The sequence below is a fragment of the Mauremys reevesii genome, linkage group 20, assembly GCF_016161935.1.
Source record: "Mauremys reevesii isolate NIE-2019 linkage group 20, ASM1616193v1, whole genome shotgun sequence".
Classification (NCBI taxonomy): Eukaryota; Metazoa; Chordata; order Testudines; family Geoemydidae; genus Mauremys; species Mauremys reevesii.
Genome location: NC_052642.1, coordinates 2,753,061 through 2,776,430, shown reverse-complemented (window position 1 = coordinate 2,776,430; position 23,370 = coordinate 2,753,061). Strand labels below are relative to the sequence as shown.

Sequence of the window (23,370 nt, the reverse complement as noted above, 5' to 3'; positions counted from 1 at the left end):
AAGGGCCGAGGTGCAGGCGCTTCAAGCTCCTCGCCCAGTGGTTTTATACCAATGTAACGCCTGACTTGCAGAGGTATGAATGAGCCTAGGATTAGGCTGCCATGTACGACTGCAATGGCTCTCTTCTGGCCTGAAAATAACCCCTCACATCCTGGGAGCTGAGTCCATCTGTATCCAAAGGGAGGAGATTTTGGCCTGGAGTTGAACCTTACTGAGGAGAGGGGCAGTCAGAGCTGTGAGAGTTGAGCTCTTCTGATGGGTGGATGAAATCTATGAATCCTTTACACCCTTCATTGCTACTAATCCAGGTGTATTTGTGTTTCTTTCCAGGGATGAAGCCAGCGATCACCCTCGTCGGATTCCTGGTAACGCTGAGCCTGTGCCATGGATCTCGCCCTTCCTTGAATGGTAATGCCCCCTTCTCCTGCCCCTCCTGCTCTCTTTAATCAGTTTGACAAAGATTTTGTTTTTAATAAGTGGTTTCTATTTTGAGAAGGAAAAGTGCAAAATTACAACAGCATCAGGAATTAAATGTTTCATCTGCACAGAAATCTTCCCTAGAGATCAGCTGACGCACAAAAGAAATAAACAGCTCGCTCAGGAAAACAATCCAGAGAGCCTGTCTAGCAGCTGATAACTTGCCTTTTCAGACTCTCTCAGCCCCAAGTGCCCTGTCCCTCTCCTGCCCTGGTCATTCTACAGGATGGCGAGTTTCTGGCAGCCAGTGTCCTGTTGCTGGTCAGCCAGGGTGAAAGGAGATGGTCCTGGGGTAACATGCACACAGATTTTCTGACCAGGCCCTGCATGGGAAGGCTGTACAGCCAGGGTACTGACCAGCTTCTCAGGCACCCCCCTCTGGAGGGTAAACCCAAAATTATACCATCTTGTGCTGCACAGAGACCTGTAAGCTCTAGAAATTCACCCTCTCCCTCAACGTGGGGAGAGATGCAAAAGCTTTCTGCCCCAGGTTATAATGTCCACACTCTGGTTTTAAACAAAACAAAAACAATTTTATTAACTACAAAAGATGGATTTTAAGTGATTATAAGGGATAGCAAACAGATCAAAGCAGATTACCTTGCAAATAAACAAAAACGCAATCTAAGCTTAATATACTAAAGAAATCGGAAATTCTCACCCTAATTGTTGAGTTAGGCAGTTTGCAGAGTCTTGAGGGCAAGCTGCACTTACTTGAAGCTTAAAACACGTTATTCCTTTCACAGGCTAGAAACCCCTCTAGCCTGGGTCCAGCCCTTCTCCCCAGTTCCACTCCTTGTTCCTCAGATGTTTCCAGCAGTCTCCTTTGGGTGGGGAGTCCAAGAAGAACCCCGATGATGTCACTCCCCTGCCTTAAATAGTTTTTGCAAATGGCGGGAACCCTTTGTCTCCAACTTTACTTCCCACACCTTTCAGTGGAAAACCACTGGTATTCTATGATGGAGTCCGGTACCAGGTGACTTGGTCACATGTCTCTGTAAGGCTGTAGCAGCCATGAACCAGAGGCTGTTTGTAGTGTCCCCAGGAAGGCTCCTCCGTGGGAGATTAGCATCTTCTAAGACCTATTGTTTTCCCTAATGGCCCTTCCTAGCCAGCCAGCTAGATGGACTGCATTCTGTCTTGTGGGTGTTCCCCAGGTGTAAACACATTTTTGATAGATGCATAGACAATATTCCTGATTTTCTGTCCCTACATTCATACAAACGGGATAATCATATTCAGTAACTCATAACCTCTTCAGTGATATCTCACATGCCTTATCTTGCACAAAATACATCATAATGATGCCATGCTCATATCATCATAATAATACTATGAAGAACATGGGTCGTAATGCCACAAATAATTTTTAGCATAAATTGTGAATGCTTCATTTTTCTTCATAACTGAAAGTTTCTTCTTTAGCAGAGGCTGAATAATAATATTTTTTTTCAGAGAAAGTCACTATGAATTGCACTTTTGCAAAAGGTCTGTCTTCTCTCATTGTTCTTCCAGACGTTCAGCGATGAAGAATAATGGGAAAGACGACCATTAGCTCTGTACCGTTCATTTCAGAAACTACCCATTGCACCAGACCTATTCGGGGGAGAGGAGAGGAGGAGGGTGTGTGTAGTGGTACACAGGGGATAGCAAGAGGGAGGTGGAAACCAGAATGTGTCTTGAGGGGAATGTGGACAGGAAAGAGGAGGGGAAAGGTGTATCCCAACTGCTTTGCTATACTGTGGAGATGCAAAGCAGCTGTAAACCCAACTTCCACGCCAGTACTCTGGCTGTTTTGCGCTGCTTCCAAGAGGCAGAAAAAAGTTAGCCTGAACCAGTAGATCTGGCCATAAAAATGAAAAACAAATGAAAATAAAAGATTGATACAGCTTCTTCAAACCACTAGTAATATCACATAGTGGCATTCGGGTTGGGTTTTGTGTTTACTGTTCATATATGGAAAATAATATTTTTTTAAAATCAAGGCACTTCTCAGACAAAAGCTACACTAAACTGAAATCAAGTGTCAGAGCACGTCTCAGTAATTTGGGATAACAAACGTAACAGGGATGTTGTAACTATCCCATAAACCATTGTTATGAATCTAAGAAATTCAGAGTAAAGATTAAACTTAAAAGAAATCCAAACCCAGTCTGGTCTAGAAATGCCCATGTCAGCTAGAGAGACAAGGTGGATGAGATAATGTCTTTTACTGGAGCAGTATCGGTTGGCAAAAGAGACAAGCTTTCAAGCTACACAGAGTCTTCAGTTCAGTTGGGGCACATAGAAGCAACTAGGCAGAACCTGCCCCAATAGATACCATGTGGGAGAGAGAATAGTGCAAAGAGAACAAGGCAATTCTCAGTCAAAAGCGACATTAAACTGGAGTCAAGTTTCGTAGCACGTCAGTAATTTAGGGTAGAATTTGACGCACTATGTACCATGTGGGAGAGCTAATAGTACAAAGGAAACCTAATCTTTGAATGTCCAAGCTCTGGGTATTGAATACCTGTAAGAGTGGGTATATGATGGGAGGAGAGGGGGACAGAGGCCAGATAGTGAGCCTCAGGGCAGATTCAACTTGTGATGGGCAGAGACTTGCTCCAATATATACAGCAAATCTTGATGTGTGCAGTGAACTTGTGGGAAGGATTTGTCCTCATGTCCTGCTCCTCCTTCTCTTTGGACTAGATATCTCAGGGATGCTGTCAGCTCCGTCCCTTCTGAGCAGTGTTGATGAAGCCAAGCGGCTGGTGGATGCAGCATATAAGTACACCCGGAACCGGTGAGTTCCCTGTTAACAAGGGTCAGCCTCTTATACCCTTCTGCATGGTGAAGAGCACCCTGCTCCATGAGTAGGTAGCTTCATTGATTTCAGTGTCACTATTTGCAGCGTAAAGGTGACTCATCCTGAACACAGGTGTCAAAATCTGTCCCAGGATAATTTTCCCTATGTAATATGCTGCAGTCCAATATCTGACCCTAGTCCAAGGCTCTCTTACTCCAGGTTGCAAGTAGAACAATGCCTGAGCCCTAATCTGCGATTGGTGACATTCTCTAGCAGGGCTACAGAAGGGGTGTCACTAAGGTGGCATCTAACAGCCCTTAGTGGAAAATGACAGTAAAAGAGATGGAGGGACAGAGACAGTTCTTCCCCATGGGCCTCTTGTGTATGCAAGTCCTGCCTGTGAGCCTCATGGCTACCTGTGCTCTGACATAATTGTTATGGAACTGCCGGCAGCTACTCCATAGTTAAGGTTGGGTTCAGTTTTTCATCTAAGAATACAATGCATCTTCCCCAATTTACAACGCTTCATCTGGGAGCAAAGAGTGAATCTTCTGAGGGTTTTCAGCTAAATGTTAATAAATCATTTTTTTGAGTCACAGGTATTCCTGCGCCACATCTAACTTCCAAACAGCTTATTCAACCCTGCAAACTTTCCACATAATTAACACACATTGAAAATGTTGGGAATCGGCACATCTGAACGAATCAGGGCATAATGCAAAGTTACTAACTGTTGTTTAAATATAGTTAAGATAGAGAATATGTCACCTTATTTTAGGGGAAAGAACATTTCAGGGTGGTTGTGAGTCTATATCCAACATTTCAAATCTGGGAAATTCAGAGTTAAAATTATGCTTAAAAGAAATCCAAACATGGTAAGGTTTGGGGAGAGGCGAGTAGTGAGGCCAAGCAATAACCATACAATTACAGATTCTGGATTATGATTAAGATATTTAATGTTTGTGGTTCCAGATTGGAGGACATAGATTTTTTTAGGGAAACGTTAAGGGGTTTTTATTTTTCCCTTCACAAGAGCAGTACAAAGCAGCTGAAGCACAGTGGTGAATCTGTCCCTTAATTTGCAGTGGCTTTATTGGTCTGTGTTAGCGAGACTGGTGCTACATGAAGGGAGGCTGGGAGAGACAAGTTCCTGAGTCCCCGTAGCTCTGCCCCGTGCTCCTGGCTCAGTTCCTCTGGCAGTGCTGCCTCTGTGTGCAGTGGAGCCAATGGGAAATTTTCAAGCACTGATGACCAAGCCACTATGGGGCTATGGGACCTTTAAAAGGAGTGGCAGTTGTGCCATGTAATCTACCAATGAGAACTCTTGATATATCCAATCTCCTTCATACCTGTCTTATTACAACCAATGGAATTGTTGCACATAAATGAGCTGTAGAAGAAGGCTGAGGATTAGTTAAGTTACCTCCGATGTCACATTGGTAGCACTTGGAGTCAGCTGAGCTGTTGCCCTGATCTTATCTGGACCCAGTTTAACCATAACAATTTATGCACCGATCACTGATACTTTACTTTAATTACAATCACATTTCTTCAAATATAGACCATGAACAAGAGGTCAAATATCTGAACTGTGGAAATTTGACAAGTATGTGTTATCCCATTATTTTGGGACAAAGGAAACATTGATTTAGATGGTAAATTTCTTAAAGGATCCAATTTTTAATTCATGTTAACTCATAAGCTAATTCTCAGGTTTACCGGTAAATTCTCAGAAAATTCATTCTGAGCTCAAAGAGTGAATGGTGTCAATTTGGGGAGGATACGTTGTATTCTTCATTTATAACCAAGAGATTGAACCCCTATTTTAAGTGCAAAACAGAACTCAGCCTAAACAATAGAGCTGCAGCCAGTACCTCCATAAATACAGGCAAGGACAGTTCAAACGGCGTGGATCGTTTTTGTGACATCAGAGGTGACTCAACCAACCATCACAATCCCTTGACAGTTGATTTGCATGCCGCAATTCCAATGATTGAAATGAGTCAGTGGAGTAAGGGGGGCTAGACACATGCCCAGGAAGTTCTCATTATGGAGGTACTATTTGTGACTCCACAGTTGTGTGGAGATTGCACTTAACACAGGGATTCAGCATTTTGTTCTGTATGAACCATCCTGCATATCCTCCCCACACTGACAGCACTTTGTCATTGAGAATAAAATGAATTTTCTGAGCATATACAAGAAAATCTATTAATTAAACAGCATTACAATTAATAAAAAATAAACAGATAAAGTTTTTTTGTTCCAATCTAATCTCATTAATGGAATTGTGAAGACTCTTCAAACTTTCCATATCATTAACTTTACTGAATTTGTATCCATAGGCTACATTTGAAGAATTTTTGTTTAGGATTAATGGTAATTTTTTGCCATTTTTCTTCATAACTGAAAGTTTTTCCTTCAGCAGTGGCTGAAGAAAAATATTCTACTTCAGAGAATTCTATGAACAACTGCCCTCTCAAAATGGCTGCCATCTCTTATTCTTCTGAATCCCATAGCAAAGATGGACACCATCTCCTTTTACCTGCTCCTCTCCACTCCTTTACAGCATAGGGAGCTACGACCTTCCCTGGAGTTGACTTGGCGTCACTCTCAGTGGGAGCCATCAGAAGTGGTGGCCATTTTGGATGAGAGCAGCCTGCGTGGTGTGAGCAAAGAGACACCAGACTCCAAGCGTGGAATTCACCAAGGGGGACATACGCACCTAACTGCCACTTTAAGTTCCTCAGTCCAACATTAGGTGCCACTGGCATTCACAACCCCCTGCTCAGCTTCTGTGTAACCATGTAGGTGCCTAAAGTCCATAGATAGATATTTCTGCCTGCAAAGTCCACAAGGTACCAACATTTTGGCAGCTGAGCACCTCCTCACACTGCCATGCACCTAACACTTGGTGGGATTCACAAACGAGGGATTCCCCTGCCTATCTTGCCTTTGGGGAGTGGTCTGGTAGATGCACTCTGCACACGTCTAAACTGACACAAAATGGTCAGCAGAGGGGGTTGTGGTGTCCCCTTTAGCTCAGTGGCTAGAACACTTTCCCAGGATGTAGGAAACTGAGGTTCAATTCCTGCCCCCTAAGAAAGGGCTTAACCTGCGTTTCCTGCCTCATGGGAGAGTGCCCGAGCCGTCAGGGGATTCTGGGGCAGGGCTCTCTGTCTCTCCTGCCATAGCTGCTCCACTTTGTGTGGATAATTCAATACTGAGTGGAGCAGACAGACTGGAACTTGGCTGCCCCCTCTCCTAGCGGGGAGCCTGAACCACTGGGCTGTAGCGTCAGTCTCGCTCAGGCCATTACTGGGGTTAGGGTCCAGGGGCTGGGGGCAGCCTAGATGATCCGCTGGTCCCTTCTGGCCTTACCCTTGTGACTCTTTCTGGCCCGTTGATTGGTTTGTATTGTTATCTGTAGTATTTGTTCAGTGCCTTATTGTCATAGCCATCACGCACTGAGAGAATCTGCTCTTCTTTAGGCCTCTGCTATTCCTGCCCTTTGCCTCTCTTCCTTCCCCACCCACCTTCTCGTTTCTTCTGTGCTTTCTCTGCATTGCCTTCCCTGCAGCCACACCCAATTTCTTCCCCGTGGGCTTCACTCCCTCCCCATGCTCCCCATCCAACCACTAACATCGTCAGCAATTAACCAGCTATTGTTGGCATGGATGTGTCCTCACTTGTACAGTCAAATCTTGCAATAACGCGCCCCGCCATAATGCGAAATCGCATATAACGCGATCATAAGTTGGATCCCCTTGAAGACCAAAGTCCCCAATGCCATGGTGCCTGCCGGGACATTGATGTGCCCCTGCCTAGTGCCCAGCAGGGGAGAGAAGCTGCAGCTTCTCTCCGGCCTGCCAGGGACAGAGAACTCCAGGGCTGCGGGCGTCGGTGCTCTCTGTCCCCGGCAGGCGTGGGGCCACGGCTTCTCTTCGGCCTGCCAGGGACAGAGAGCACCGGCGCTTGCAGTCCCGGAGAAGCCAGAGAGAAGCCGCGGCCCCGCACCTGCCAGGGACAGAGAGCACCGTCACCTGCAGCCTCGGAGTTCCCTGTCCCTGGCAGGCGCGGGGCTGCGGCTTCTCTCCCCTGCTGGGCACTAGGCACTAGGGGCACTAGGCACTAGGGGGTGCACATCAGTGCACCACGTTGGGGACCACTGACTTAAACTGACCGGCTTGAAACCCCGCTATACCGCGACCCCGTATTTGTCGCGATGGAATTTTTTTGGACCCCAAACATCGTGTTATCGCGGGGTTTCACTGTATTTAAAGTGGACGGCTCAGTGGGAGGAACAGGGGAGATCACCTCTTGGAGCCATGGTGTCAGGCTCTGTGCAGACTCAGGCAGGCATTGCTGCTTTGGCTACCCTTAAGTCACTTTGGGAAGGTTATGTCTGCACTGCAGCCATGACTGATAGACACTTAACTGGTTTATAAATGAAAGCGCAGATTCTGGAGAACCCGACTGTATTATATAGGCCGCAATACACCCTGCTGCTCAGCTCTGGCCTGCACACAGATGTTTGCTCGCCCCGCACCGCACACACATGCCAGGATAGTAACTACTGTAACTGTGGAATGAGCTGCAATGGACAGAAGGTGGAAGGGGTCCCGTGCAACTTGTAGGATTGTTTCTGCTTCAGAACTACAGCAGGACTTTTTTTCTTTCAGTTTAAAAGAGAAACTGAGGAACGAAGCCTTCACCCCTGCAGATATGCTGGAATATATGAAGCAGCCAGTGGGGGGAACCAGGGCCATCATCCGAGCTGCCGATTACATGGAAACCACCCTGAGCCTGCTGAAGAAGAAGTTGCAGTGGACTGTGAAGGGGAAGTTTAATGTCACAGGTACAGGGGGGCAAGTCAGTTTGGCTTCCTCTCCTTGAGCCCTTTCTCTGCCCAGTGTCTTGGGGCTCAGTTGTCCTCCCGCTGACTTCGGTCCTGCAAGATTGGGCCCTTAATTAGAAGCTAGAAGAGGAGTGGCTGCAAGCTACATGCAAGTGTCTGTTGCCAGGCAGTGGCAGGCCATGAACCGTCGGGGAGGGATAGCTCAGTGGTTTGAGCATTGGGGTTGTGAGTTCAATCCTGGAGGGGGCAATTTGGGGATTTAGTTGGGGATTGGCCCTGCTTTGAGCAAGGGGTTGGACTAGATGGTCTCCTGAGATTCTATGAGAGCATTATGAACACTCTCTCTCCAGGGCCGCCCAGAGGGGGGGCAAGTGGGGCAATTTGCCCCGGGCCCAGCAGGGGCCCCCACGAGAGTTTTTCAGGGCCCCTGGAGCGGGGTCCTTCACTCGCTCCAGGGGCCCTGGAAAACTCTCGCGGGGCCTGGGCCCCCAGAGCTTCTTCGCTCCCGGTCTTCGCTGGCCGGGGGGTCCTTCCACTCCGGGATAGAAGGACCCCCCTGCCGCCGAATTACCGCCAAAGCGGGACCCACTGCCAAAGTGCGCCGAAGACCCGCGGTGGGGGCTGCACTTCGGCAGCGGGTCCCGCTTCGGCAGTAATTCGGCGGAGGGGGGTCCCCGCCGTGGGTCTTTGGGGCACTTTGGCGGCGGGTCCCGGAACGGAAGGACCCCCCGCCGCCGACTTACCACCGAAGCAGGGCCCCCCGCCACCGAAGACCCCGGGCCCCCGGAATCCTCTGGGTGGCCCTGTCTCTCTCTGTCAGGTAGTGCATGTCAGAGCTAGCATCTCCCCATTCATCACTCAGAGAGTTCCCTTGCAACACAAACCCCTGGGCAGAGTAGCAGTAGGAGAGGGGTTGTAGTTCAAGAACTCATCTCCTTGGTGTGAAAAGGGAACACCAACCTTCCCGTGTGCCCCTCCCCCCTTCTGGAATTTGGGTCAAGTATAATCACTGTCCAGCTATGGGAGGGGCAGGGGACTCTTCCCTGGTGCCACCTTTCTCCCCTTCATTCTGGCATCTCCCTCCCTGTTTTGCAGAGATGAGGTTTGAAAGCCGGCAGGTGCTGTCTGTGTGAACACGCCCAGCTGCTTCAGGCTCTGTTTTACTCTGAGTCCAGCCAGAGGCTCTGTGACCAGAGCAGGCTGCATCCTGGGGAGGGCAGCAGTGAGCAGGGGACGTGATTTGACAGAGCGCAGAAGTGGCTACAAGAATACTTTGCCTTGCCCCATTTCTGGGACACCAATCCCAACACACCAACTTGCCGAACCTCCTTTGCATTCTCTTGCAGACGTGCTGAGCCCAGCCCAGCTGGAACTGATTTCCAAGGCTACTGGATGTGCCCAACAAAATATGAATATACCATGTGATGAAACCAACCCTTACCGAACGATCACGGGTGAATGCAACAACAGGTGATGCTGGCTGTCAAGGAGAGGATGGCAGGTCCTCCCTACATTAGAATAACTTCCTATCTATACGCTCCTAATCCCAACTATACATATAAAATGATGGGGTCTAAATTAGCTGTTACCACTCAAGAGAGAGATCTTGGAGTCACTGTGGGTAGTTCTTTGAAGACATCCACTCAATGGGCAGTGGCAGTCAAAAAAGCGAACAGAATGCTGGGACTCATTAAGAAAGGGATAGATAATAGGACAGAAAATATCATGTTGCCTCTATATAAATCCATGGTACGCCCGCACCTTGAATACTACATACAGAGGTAGTTGCCCCATCTCAAGAAAGATACATTGGAATTGGAAAAGGTCCAGAAAACTGCAACAAAAAACACTTTTCAGTTTGGAAAAGAGACAACTAGAGTGGGATATGATAGAGGTCTATAAAATCATGGCTGGTGTGGAGAAAGTAAATAAGGAAGTGTTATTTACTCCTTCTCATCACACAAGAACTAGGGATCACCAAATGAACTTAAGAGGCGGCAGGTTTAAAACAAACAAGGAAGTATTTCTTCACACAACATACAGTCAACCTGTGGAACTCCTTGCCACAGGATGTTGTGAAGGCCAAGACTATAACAGGGTTAAAAAAATAACTAGATAAATTCATGGAGGACAGGTCCATCAATGGCTGTTAGCCAGGGTGGGCAGGGATGGTGTCCCTGGCCTCTGTTTGCCAGAAGCTGGGAATGGCCGACAGCAGATGGATCACTTGATGATTCCCTGTTCTGTTAATTCCCTCTGAAGTTCCTGGCATTGGTCACTGTCGGAAGACACAATACTGGTCTAGATGGACCTTTGCTTTGACCCAGTATGGCCATTCTTATGCTTTTATGTTCCTAAATCCCTAGCCAGGCCTGTTCCAGTGAAATCTCACAGGGTACACAGGGGAAAAGTCCTGCCAGCAGTGGTGAGCCTGACCATGCATTTGGTGTCCACACCCTCTTGTTAATTCAGCTCATTGAAGAGCCCTTTACACTGCTGGCTCAGTAGCAAGAATTCCCTCCTCACCGGCTGGCTCAAGCCTCACAATCAGGCTGGTCTCTAGGAATCGCCTAGAGTGAAAGTCACACCCAAGCCAAAACAGAGGTCAGATTTCAGCTCCGAGTCTAGTCTGTCCTCATGCATGCTGTGTGTCAGGGTGTCACTGAACCACTGCGATTCCTGCCCTCATCGGTCAGCTGTGCCCTCCTTCACTGCCTCTCATTACATTCTCCTACAGTGCTTTGTCCCACACTGCCCCTCACCCATGGCAGGAGCTCCCAAGAGCACTGGCAACGCCACCTCATTGCCTCCTTCCAATTCCTCCTTAACATGCCCCTGTGTAGTGATGCCTACAAAAGAGTCAGCAATGATCAGGCAGCTGGTGTGCTGAGGCCCCTGCTTGTCACGCTGCCCAGTATTGTTTCCTTGTGCTCCCCCATTGGCCTGTCTGTGTCTACTTGGTGTCTCTTGTCTTATTCTTAGACTGTCGTCTCCTTGGAGCAGGGGCTGTCTTTCTGTTCTGTCCGTACAGTGCCTAGCACATTGTTCTGGCCCATGACTAGGGCTCCTCGGCTCTATAATGATGATGATGTTGCTGGTATAATTTGCTGTATTGTAAATACGGATTCTTTCATTCCATCTCCCAGGAGAAGCCCTACCTTAGGGGCTTCAAACAGACCCTATAGCCGATGGCTGCCTCAGGAGTATGAGGATGGTGTTTCAATCCCTCGTGGCTGGACGGAACAAGTCCGTTATGCTGGATTTCCTCTCCCATTGGTAAGGCCTGTCAATTCATGTAAAATACATTCTGTCAATTAAAATAGTAGGAAGGACGCTCAGAGTTTTGCCAGAGGTAGGGTAGTTCAGGGGCCCCATGGTACACATCCTCCACCATCAGTAACCCCTGTGCCATCTCTAGGCTGGGCACATAATGACCAACGTGAAAAAAGGAAGGAAAGAGCAGGCCATTAGGTCTGCACTTCCGGCTGGAGGAGACGTAGCCACATGGCACAGGCGCAGGCAGAGGCTAGCTGCCTCGTGTCACAGATGGGTAGGTACTCGGTGCAGCTAGCTGCTCTATTTTTAGCATGCTGGCTCAATCAGAGCTAGCATGGGTGCCTCTCCTGGAGCTGGGAATCACCCTCAGCTCAAAGTGAAGCTGTACCTTACAATGGCTGTCTGAAGCCTGAGTGGAAAGCAGAATAATCTGCCTCCATCATTCCCCCTTAGACCTACTTATCCCAGTGTTGCCAAGTCACACAATTTTATCAGGTGAGTCATCATACTGCGTGTTTTCCCTAAATCCCCAGCTCCTGAAGTCGTGAGAATCTCCGCTTTCATTTTTAAAAAAAGACTTTCTAGCTCGTATGGTGGCAGGAAGAGCTAAGAAAGCTGAACCCTAATGGCCCAAACCCCAGAAGGCAAAGAAAAAGATCCCACATTTACTATTTTAAAAATTCTTGTGAGTTCACTGCCAGTCTCATGATTTTTGGGGCCCTGAGTCATAATTTTTGAACTCTTGAGTTTGAGAACAAATAACCCTGCCAAAAAGCAGAGCGCAAAGTTCTAGAGGACGAATACCCGAAGAAAAATATGTTAAAATACCCAGCAAGGAAGAGGTACATGTGTATGCGCATCAGGGTGGGTGGGGCGCCGTTAGCCGCTGTAGTGGGATGTAATGACAGCAGCACTCAGAAAGGCAGGAATTCGGGGTAGCTGGGGATTTCAGCTGAAATGCTCATTCCACTTCCAAAATCCACCTTGTGCCAGAAAAGTCTTTAAAGAAGGGAAGCTACAATCCAGCTGCTTGAGCTAGAAAACCAAAGCTCGAAGGTGCATAAAGATTCTCCTCAGGCAGAAACTAATGATGAACTACTGAAAAATGCATAGCGCATGGAGGAAAAATAAGAGGGCAGGAAAAGAAAAGAATCCAGCTAATGTGCTGTCCCTGAGAACTGAATACGAGAACATGTAACATAAACGTCAGAGGACATCTCCTCCTGAGGGTCAGGGTCGAGGTCCTGTGGGTAGAGGATGTTGCCCAGAACAACAATAGAATAGCAGCAATGAGAAGTGATCTTGTTCAATACTTTCAAATAAATAATGAAGACAAAAGAAAGAGAGGCCTCTGAGAGGCACATGAAGGAGTAAACTCTGAGAGGAAGAGCCTCTCATTTAAAAAAAAAAGAAAACTCAAGAAAAATTAGAACTGAAACAGAAGTTAAAGATCCATTCTTTGATCCCTAATCCCTTTAGGTTCAAGAGGGCAGGGCTAACTCAGTGAGAACGGGGGTTTAAAAAGCCAGCTTGTAAGCGACCAGAGAGCTAGTGAACAGGATCAGCAGACAGGGCTGTTCTGCAAAGGTGTTTAGAGAGGGGACGTGAGAGCCAGATACACTGATAAACATTCTCTAAATGTAAGCCAATAAATGCCCCCCCTCAAAAAACCTAACCAAAAAAACAAACAACCCCCTAAACCCCGCAGACATACACACAAAGAACAAATGAAAAAGCTGCAAGAGTAAAACTACTGTGGCAGAAGTCTAGCAATGGGGCGGGGGCTATCCAGTTTATTGCACCGAATGCAGCATGTCTGATTACTTGCCTTGTGAGCATTTGGTGCAAGCAGCTCCTGGCCCTCAGAGACGGAGCATGGGCTGTTGACCAGGGTGGCTGACGGGAGGAGTGAAGGGAGACAGAGAGGTCTGACAGCCTCTGTGCTGTTGAGGAGAATGAAAGTCTCGGGGATGGAGAACATCAAGCTGGGAGAGAGAGAAACAATCCTTTAGTTGGGATTCTTCCAGATGATGTTGTGGTGTCCCCTGGCCCTGCGGATACCTTTCCGGGGGAGGGGACCACAGTTATTAGGAAGAGAAAGATAATAGTTATGGGGGATTCAGTTATTAGAAATATAGATGGTTGGATTTGTGATGACTGAGAGAACTGCATGGTGAAGTGGCTCCTGGGTGCTAAGGCTGTGGACCTCTTGAGACATCTAGACAGACTTAAGTGCAGTGCTGGGTAGGAGCTGGTGTTCATGGTAGATGTGGCTACCAGTGACACAGAGAAAGAGAGGAGAGAGATTCTGGGGTAGGTAAGAGATTAAAGTTCAGTACCTCCATGGTGGCATTCTCCGAAATGCTTCCCATTCCATGCGTTGGCAGGGTTTCAATGTGTGGATGAGACGATGGTATTGGGAGGAGAGATTTAGGTTTTATTAGGAACTGGGGAATTTGGTAGGGTCCTAGTCATGACCCATCAATAGAAAGGCTTGAGCCAATTCCCCCCAGCTGCGACCCTACACCCCAGAACTATTCCATTTTGAACTGGTCAGAAACCTGACTGGTGTAAGCTCATTAATTAGTTCGCCACTTCGACAAAAGGATAGTGGGCTTGCAACAGCCCTTGTTAACCTGAGCCGAGATTCCCCAAGGATTTCAACCAAAACCACACTGGTTTAGATCAAATATTAAACAGATTTATTAACTACAGAAAGAGAGATTTTAAGTGAAATAAAAATAGAAACGCAGTCTAAATTCTAACTGAAACAGACTAAGCAAGATTTGAATCAAACACTTTCTCACCCTAACAGATGGTCAGGCAATTTACAGTTCCTCAGTACACAGACTGGAATCCTGCCAGCCTGGGACCAATCTCCCTAGTTCAATGTCTTTGTCCTCCAGATGATCTTCCAGATGTTGAATTGGGGGCAGGGGGAAGGAGAGGCCAAGTGATGATGTCACTCTGCATCTTTTATACTAGCCCAGCTGCTAGAAAGATCCCTGCTGTGATGTGGGGGTTAGGCAGTCCCATTGGTCAAGCAGTCCTCATCACATAGGTGTCTTTTCTAAGGAATCTCTGGGATAGGGGATTCCCTTTTGATGGGCCATTAATGCTGGCTGGCCCATTCTTTGTTGTAACTGAAAGGGTGGCTGTGTGTGTTCCCAACCTCACAACGTATTCCAGTAACACAGGTAGCAGTACTGCACATACAATGATAGCACACACAATTCAATAGGACATTAATGTTCGACAGATCAAGACTTTAAAATGATACCTCACAAGGTAGAGTTTGTACAAAACATACCAGGGTGCTACTTTGAGGTACAGCGTGTCACAGGGTGAACTTGAGTGCCTGCTATGAAATGAGGATATTGATATCACAGGCATCACAGAATAGGTTGCACTGGAAGGGGAGTGGCACTATATGTGAAAGAAAGCATAGAATCGAATGGAGTAAAAATCTTAAATGAATCAAACAGTACCATAGAATCTCTATGGATAGATAGTAAGAGTATAGGAGTGGGAATAAACTACCGACCACCTGACCAGGATAGTCTCACCCCCTCCCGCACCCAAACTCCCTCCCAGAGCCTGACCCCTCCCACACTCAAACTCCCTCCCAAATCCTGCACCCCTCTCCCTCTTCTGTACCCCAACCCCCTGCTCCAGGCCTGAGCCCCTTCCCACACCCAAACTCCCTCCCAGAGCCTGACCCCTCACCCCTCCCGCACCCAAACTCCCTCCCAGAGCCTGACCCCTCACCCCTCCCGCACCCAAACTCCCTCCCAGAGCCTGCACCCCAAACTCCGGCCCCAGGCTGGTGAAAGTGCATGAGGGTGGGGGAGAGTGAGCGATGGAGGGAGGGGGGATGGAGTGAGCGGGAGGCAGGAAGAGGTGGGGCGGGGGTGGGACTTTGCGGGAAGGGGTGGAGTGAGGGCGAGTCCTGGGGCTGAGCGTGGCGGTTTGGGGGTCCCCAAATATTTTAAATCATAATGGGGGTCCTCGGGTTCCTAAAGTTTGAGAACCACTGCCCTCTATTATACAGATTTCATGGGGAGACCAGCGTTTCTCATACTGGGGTCCTGACCCAAAAGGGCGTTGCAGGGGGGTCACAAGGTTATTTTAGGAGGCTTGTGCTATTGCCACCCTTACTTCTGTGCTGCCTGCAGAGCTGAATGGATGAGGAGCAGAGGCTGTCGGCCAGGCGCCCAGCTCTGACGGCAGCGCCCCGCCAGCAGCAGCACAGAAGTATGGGTAGCGATACCACAATCTGCCCTACAATAATCTTGTGCCCCCCCACCCCAGTTTTTGGGCTAGAAACCCTACAACACTGTGAAATTTCAGATTTAAATAGTTGAAATCTATGTCTGTGAAATTGACCAAAACGACCGTGAATTTGGTAGCATCCGAGTAAAAACATCCATAATGTAATTAAATTTAACTTCTTTGTAGGGGGGGAAATACCAAAGAAACCCAGCACAGAAGCATTTAACTTCAAAAGAGGAACTACACAAAACTGAGGAGGCTAGTTAAACAGAAAGTAAAAGGAACAGTCACTAGAGGGAAATGCCTCCAATCTGCATGAAAGCTTTTTAAAACACCACAACAGAGGCTCAAACCATATGTATACCCCAAATAAAAAAATAAACAATAATAGGACCAAACAGTGCCACCATGGCTAACCAACAGAGCAAAAGCGGTGGCTACAGTCAAAAAGGCATCTTTTAAAAACTGGAAGTCAGATCCTACTGAGGAAAATAGACACATAAACTCTGTCAACTTAAGTGTCAAAGTGTAATTAGGCAGGCCAAAAAAAGAATTTGAAGAGCAATTAGCAAAAGACAAAAACTAACCGCCATTTTTCTTAAGTACATCGGAAGAGGGAAGCCTGGTAAACAGTCAGTGGGGCCACTGAACGACTGAGATGCTAAAGGAGCACTCAAGGAAGACAAGGCTGTTGCCGAGAAGCTAAATGGATTCTTTGCATCAAAGTCCACTGCAGAGAATGTGAGGGAGATTCCCACACCTGAAACATTATATTAGGTGACAAACCCGAGGAACTGTCCCAGATGGACGTGTCATTAGAGGAGGTTTGGGAAGAAATTGATCAATTGAATAGTAATAAGTCACCAGGACCAGATGGTTTTCGCCCAAGAGTTCTGAAAGAACTCAGATATGAAATTGCAGAACTACTAACAGTGGTGCATAAACTATTGCTTACGTTAGCTAAAATGACAGGATCTAAGTGAGCTTTTACCACTCAAGAAAGAGATCTTGGAGTCATTGTGGATAATTCCCTGAAAACATCCACTCAATGTGCAGTAGCAGTCAAAAAAGCGAACAGTATATTAGGAACCATTAGGAAATGGATAAATAATAAAGCAGAGAATATTATAATGCTACTGTATAAATTCATGATATGCCTCGAATACTGCATGCAGTTCTGGTCATCCCCACCTCAAAAAAGAGATATTAGATTTGGAAAAGGTAGAGATATGGGCAACAAAAATGATTAGGAGCATGGAACTACTTCTGTATGAGGAGAGACTGAAAAGATTGGGACTGTTCAGCTTAGAAAAAAGAAGACTAAGGGGGATATGATAGAGGTCTATAAAATCAAGACTGGTGTGGAGAAAGTGAATAACGAAGTGTTATTTACCCCTTCACATAACAGAAGAACCAGAGGTCACCAATTAAATTAATAAGAAGCAGGTTTAAAACAAACAAAGGAAGCACTTCTTCACACAACACAGAGTCAGCCTGTGGAATTCGTTGCCAGAGGATATGATGGAGGCCAAAAGTATAAGTGGATTCATAATAGAATTAGATAAGTATTAGCCTAAATGGTCAGGGATGCAACCTCATGCTCTGGGTGTCCTTAAACCTCTGACTGCCAGAAACTGGGATTGGACAACAATGAATGGATCACTGGATAATTGCCCTGTTCTGTTCATTCCCTCTGTAGCATCTGGCTTTGGCCACTGTGGGAAGACAGGATTGCTGGACCATTGGTCCGGCCCAGGATTGCTGTTCCTATGTTCTAAAAAGCTGTAACAGATTAATAAAAGTGCAGGCTCAGAAGAACATATCACCAGCTAATTAATATTAGGGAGGGAAGTGAATAAGTTTATGGTCAATGTCCCTAAAGAAGCCCTTACATGTATAAAGAGGCTTTTTTATGAAAAAGGAAGTAGATGTGATAACTCAATGCTTAAAAGCTCAAAGGATTAAAGAGCAATACACTATCCCACCAGTTAAAAATGCTCAGCAAAAGATAGTTACACATTGCTAGGAATGCTTTTGCTATTATTAGAATAACCTCTATTCTTCAGATACTTCCAGTTTTATTTTTTTATCAAAAATATCTGGAAGTAGCTGTCAAAGACACAGGAGATTGACAGAGAAATTTTTGGAGAAGAAATAACAGAGGAAATTTAAAAAGCGGAAAACTCCAAGCCTTGTGAATTTCCAGCAGAATTTTACAAGCTATTAAGGAGGTATCAGCTGATCCTTTAATGCTGCTGTGTTAGGGGAGGAACTTCCAAAATCTATGAGAGAAACTGCTATTGTAGGTCTCCCTAATGTTGGAAAAAACTTTCCCTCAGGCAGATCTGATAGGCCCAGATTCACAACCAGCTGTTCTTTATTTGCAGAACTGGAGGAGATTTATATACATCCAGATCAAACTGGATTAATTAAGGACCAACAAAGGTCAAGTAATATTTGTATAGTATTTGGAGTAATTCATAGTGCCAGAGCAAAAGGGGACGTGCTTTTCTTGTTATCCCCAGATGAGGAAAAGGGGTTTACAGGACAGAGTGGCATTTTTTATTCATAACTGTGGCACATGAACATTGGCACCGGCCCCATTGCCTTAAATGCAAGCCAGCAGAGCCTAGGATCTCCAGTCTGAGATGTGTGAAGGCAGTAAACAGGGATGCAATATTGTTTGTATCTAACCCAGATATTTCCTATAAACTATTATACCAAAAAATCCATGATTTTATGCATTCATGGTGCATAAAAGGAGGTTCACTATCTGCTATTCTAGTACCCTGCCCATTGGATAATGTCTCTCTTGGCAAAAGCACGTCCACTTTTGTATTTGTAAATAGGGCATTTTTGGTACTTGCTTGGTAATGATTTGTAAGATTTCTTATACTTCCTAGATAAACAGTTACTAAAAGGAAGGTTTCTAGGGACTGAAAATTACATGTCCGAATGTTCTAAAAGTCTAGAATAGATACGGCAGTTTATAATTGAAAATGTGTTACACTGGCTTCCTCCCGCCCCTGTGGTAAAGGCTGTGTGAGCCTTGTCTACATTAGGCTTTTAAAATGTATTAATTAGAACATATTAGCTAACAGGTGCTAACATCACACCTTAAATCCTGGACTAGACGAGGCATTCAGCTAATTTAGCTGTGTAGTGATCATGTGCATCTTCTAAAGTGCACGTTAAATAAGGCAATGGCTTCAGTGCAGTCTCGTCTCAGTCAATGTGTGCTTTGCAGCGCAGGGTAGCTGGCCAGATAGTTCCAGGTTATGGAATTCCTCTTAAAACAAAACTTAAGAAATTCCATTAAAAGACTCAGAGGGTAGTTCTGCTGCTGCCTGGCCTGCATACTTTGCTCCTTTACACAGACGTATGGAGGTAGGCAGGCAGGCCTGACTCCCCCGTCCGTGTGGAAGGAACTAACGTTGCTTCTCTTTCACAGAAATGGTAATGGAGACCAAAGGGGTGAAGGTCAGTGTTTGCAAATGTTTGTGCCTAGAGTGAGGCACCTGACTCAAAGGTGTTCAGCAGGTGACTCATTTCTGACACCCCCATTTCAAAAGGGTGATTTCAATCCTTGTTTTGTTCAGTTTCCAGTCTGTGAAGGGTTGATAATGCAGGACCACCTCTGTGAGGCTCAGTGCATAATTGGTGCCAGGGCCAATCCCCAGCACATCTAGGATTGGCAGTTCAGAGCCTGGCACCTCTGGGTCTGGCAGTTCATAGCCCCGGCACCACTGGGCCTGGCAGTTCAGAGCCCAGCACCTCCACGCCTGGCTGGTCACAGTCCCAGCACCTCCAGGCCTGACAGTTCAGAGCCTGGCACCACTGGGCCTGGCAGTTCAGAGCCTGGCACCTCCGGGCCTGGCAGTTCAGAGCCCCGGCAACTCCGGGCCTGGCAGTTCAGAGCCCCGGCACTTCTGGGCCTGGCAGTTCAGATCCCCGGCACTTCTGGGCCTAGGAGTTCAAAGCCCAGCACCTCTGGGCCTGGCAGTTCAGCGCCCGGCACCTCTGGGCCTGGCAGTTCACGGCCCGGCACCTCTGGGTCTGGCAGTTCACGGCCCGGCACCTCCGGGCCTGGCAGTTCAGAGCCCTGGCGCCTCCGGGCCTGGCAGTTCAGAGCCCCGGCGCCTTTGGGCCTGGCAGTTTAGAACTTGGCACCTCTGGGCCTGGCAGTTCAGAGCCCCGGTGCCTTTGGGCCTGGCAGTTCAGAGCCTGGCACCTCTGGGCCTGGCAGTTCAGAGCCCGGCACCTCTGGGCCTGGCAGTTCAGAGCCCCGGCGCCTTTGGGCCTGGCCGTTCAGAGCTTGGCACCTCTGGGCCTGGCCGTTCAGAGCTTGGCACCTCTGGGCCTGGCAGTTCAGAGCCCCGGCGCCTCTGGTCTTGCTATGTCAGTTATGAAAGTAAAATAATTGCTTGAGCCCCGGCCCCTCTTTCATTACAAATTAAGCAATGGGGAGGCTCTTTGAGCTCTACGAATGAAGCAGCGCTAAGGGTGGAGTATTGTAGAGTGTGTTCAGAGCTGAACAGACTTGACTGGAGATGGCAAATGAAGACTTAGAGCCCTCTAGTAAGGGAGTCCAGAATGGTGCCTGCAGGAAAAGCAAACAAAGAATTCACCGTTTAAATGTTTGTACTTTTAAAAAGGAAATTGGAGCAGCTGCCATTAGACACCTGTTGATGGCACTGGGAATTGCCCTCCACTCACCAATCTTGTCGACAGAACACATGTTCCTAGCCCATCCTATTACACACACACCGTCTCTGCTTTAATCCCTCCAGGTCCGAGAAGTTTCAAACCAGATTGTGCGCTTTCCCACTGAGCAGCTCGTCTTGGATCAGAACAGGGCAGTCACCTTCATGCAGTGGGGCCAGTTTATTGACCATGACATGGACTTTGGCCCTGCGACTCCAGCAACAGCCACCTTCAGCAGCAGAGTGGACTGTGAGACCAGCTGTGCCAAAGAACCACCGTGCTTCCCCATCAAGGTACCGTCAGGATTTCTCCTGGGGGGAACAGAAGAGTGAGGAGGCACCTCTCCTTAGAATTGTAGAATCATAGAAGATTAAGGTTGGAAAAGACCTCAGGAGCTCATCTAGTCCAATCCCCTGCTCAAAGCAGGACCAACACCAACTAAATCATCCCAGCCAGGGCTTTGTCAAGCCTGACCTTAAAAACCTCTCAGGATGGAGATTCCACCACCTCCTAGGTAACCCATTCCAGTGCTTCACCACCCTCCTAGTGAAATAGTGTTTCCTAATATCCAACCTAGACCTCCCCCACTGCAACTTGAGGCCATTGCTCCTTGTTCTGTCATCTGCCACCACTGAGAACAGCTAAGCTCCAGTTTATATCCATTTGTTCTTGTGTCCACATTAGTACTAAGCTTAAATAATTCCTCTCCCTCCCTGATATTTATCCCTCTGCCGCTGCCACCTTTCACCACTGCGCCTCTGTTGCCACTTTGCCACCTGTGCCACTGCAACCTTGCTCCTGCTTTGCAGCCTCCAGATGCTGCCACCTCTTGCTGCTGCTGCTGCTGTATCTCTCACCATACTACACCCGCCTAGCCCTGCTATTAGTAACCACAGCTCTAAGACTGCTGGGTAGGGGGCACCTCTTCTACTGCGCCTCTCCGCCCCGCTGCCTTCAGCCGGGATGCTGTGTTTGGAGGTTCCACCACGTAGCTCTGCTCTTAGCGATTTCACCAGGTAACGGGGAACCTCACTGCTGCTGCCTCCTCTGCATGGTCTTTCCCTGCAACCCTGCCCCACACCAGCTCTAAGCTCAGCCCCACAGCCCAGCCCATCAATGATTTCAGCTGTAGTGATCACTGAGACGAGACACAGACTCTCTACTCAGCTCTGTCTTTACACACTGGAAAGTGAGGATCCAGTGGCATCTAAGATCCTTAAACAGAGTCCTCACCACCAGGTAGGAACACCTGTCCCTGCCTCCTCTCTCTTTCACTTGGATTTGGCATCATTACCCCATGCTTAGTGAATGAGTTTCAAGTTATGGAGATCCTTCAATCAGGGCAGGCCAAGTACAGTCATAGAATAAGGAAACACCCATTTCATTACCCCTGCATCCCAGACTGCAGTGAACGAGGGCCTCCTATGGGCAGTGAGTGCCCTCGGCATCCCCAGACCCAGGCCCTTGATGAAGAGTGGGAATGATCCTTGATGGAGGCCTTCATTATGCTCCATTTGGCTGTTGGACGGTCACACAGGAGCAGTGACCAACAAGATGTTTTCCTCTCTGCAGCTGCCCGTAGGATTATGACCATTTCTCTGCTTGTTGCAGTGACCCAGGCCTTTGTCACGTTGAGACTGGATTAACAAAGCACTCTGTGTGCCGCCGCAGCTTAAATCTAGCAAGAAACTGAGGCTGTTTCAGTGTGGGGCAGGGCAGAAAATGCTGCTCCGGGAGGGAGAATGGCTTCTGCAGTCAGTGGTAATTAATCCCATTCATCTCTTGCTGCAGATTCCACCCAATGATCCACGAATTAAAAACCGAAGTGACTGCATTCCATTCACCCGCTCAGCCCCTGCATGCACCGTGGGCAGAGCCATTCGAAACCAGCTCAATGCACTAACAGCCTTCCTTGATGGCAGCATGGTGTATGGCAGTGAAGTACCGTTGGCTAGGAGACTAAGGAATAATACCAACCAGCTGGGCTTGATGGCTGTTAACCAGCAGTTTACTGATGGGGGATTGGAATTACTGCCATTTGGTAACATGGAGAAAGACCCCTGTCTTCTCACCAACAAAACAGCTCAAATCCGATGTTTTATTGCAGGTAAGTCGTGCATCTGCAGCACCTCTCATTCTCTGATAGCGGGACCCAGAGTGAATGAGTCTATTGGTTCTATTTTGTTTCTTGATTTTTTAAAAAAATCCAAACAATTAAATCTTATTTTGGGGGGTGGGGTTTAAACCTTCTTTTCTGGGGTTGTCGGATCCTTATTTTTCACAGCTAGTCTTCAGACTGCCCAAGAAAGAAAGAAAGAGAAAGCAGGTGTAAAGAGCCTGTTTAGGGATACCTAGCTGTAGCACATGGGTCCCAAAAGCCTCCCATCCTGGGGTCCTTCTGGACTGGAGCTCTGAAAGCCTGAGCGTCGGCCACACCTGCAGGGGAGTGCAAGGTGTCAGATCATGTTCAGCAGAACCCACACCCTCCTAATGCCCCCTCCGTGGTTTTTTGCTGTGATCCCAGTTGCCTGTGGGATTGGGATCTTGCATCAGGGGAGTTTGAAAACCTTACTGGATCATAAAGCTTCCACCTCAATTACCCCAAGTTGGCTGAAATACTTCACTCCTCTCACCATGTCCCTGCCCTCGCTTCTCCACCTTTTATATCTCAGGCCTTTCGTTCCATTGCCATCCCTGCAGATTATATATCCTCCTGCAAACAAGGTGGCCAGTCCTGATGGGATCTAACCAGACCAGTGAAAGCAAAATACACGTAGTCTGATTACCATGGTGTTTAGGCACAAACCAGTACCCTATTAGCTCTCTTCCATGTCATCCTGGCATCAAGCACAGGCAAACTATTGCCCCAGTACTCAATTAAGACTCAGTTAATGAAGATTTAAAGGATGCTAATATAATTAATGTCAATCATCAAGGGCTTATGGAAAACAGGTCCTATCAAATTGATTTGAGCTCTTTTTTTATGAGTCCACCA

General features: G+C 47.4%; 1 protein-coding gene across 3 annotated transcripts in view; it reads left to right on the top strand.

Annotated features, from left to right (window-relative positions):
* The window catches only part of LOC120387580 (myeloperoxidase-like), a 48,855-nt gene that overhangs the window by 4,333 nt on the left and 21,152 nt on the right, over positions 1 to 23,370 (top strand). Inside the window, exons 2-8 of one of the 3 annotated variants that reach the window (XM_039508504.1) lie at positions 331 to 408; positions 3,169 to 3,262; positions 7,948 to 8,123; positions 9,470 to 9,593; positions 11,270 to 11,399; positions 20,462 to 20,668; positions 22,167 to 22,482. In XM_039508504.1, the coding sequence (XP_039364438.1) occupies positions 331 to 408; positions 3,169 to 3,262; positions 7,948 to 8,123; positions 9,470 to 9,593; positions 11,270 to 11,399; positions 20,462 to 20,668; positions 22,167 to 22,482 (1,125 nt within the window). Of the gene's footprint in view, positions 1 to 330; positions 409 to 3,168; positions 3,263 to 4,761; positions 4,921 to 7,947; positions 8,124 to 9,469; positions 9,594 to 11,269; positions 11,400 to 20,461; positions 20,669 to 22,166; positions 22,483 to 23,370 lie in introns of those variants that run through there. The other 2 variants (XM_039508506.1, XM_039508505.1) reach the window with 2 other exon arrangements.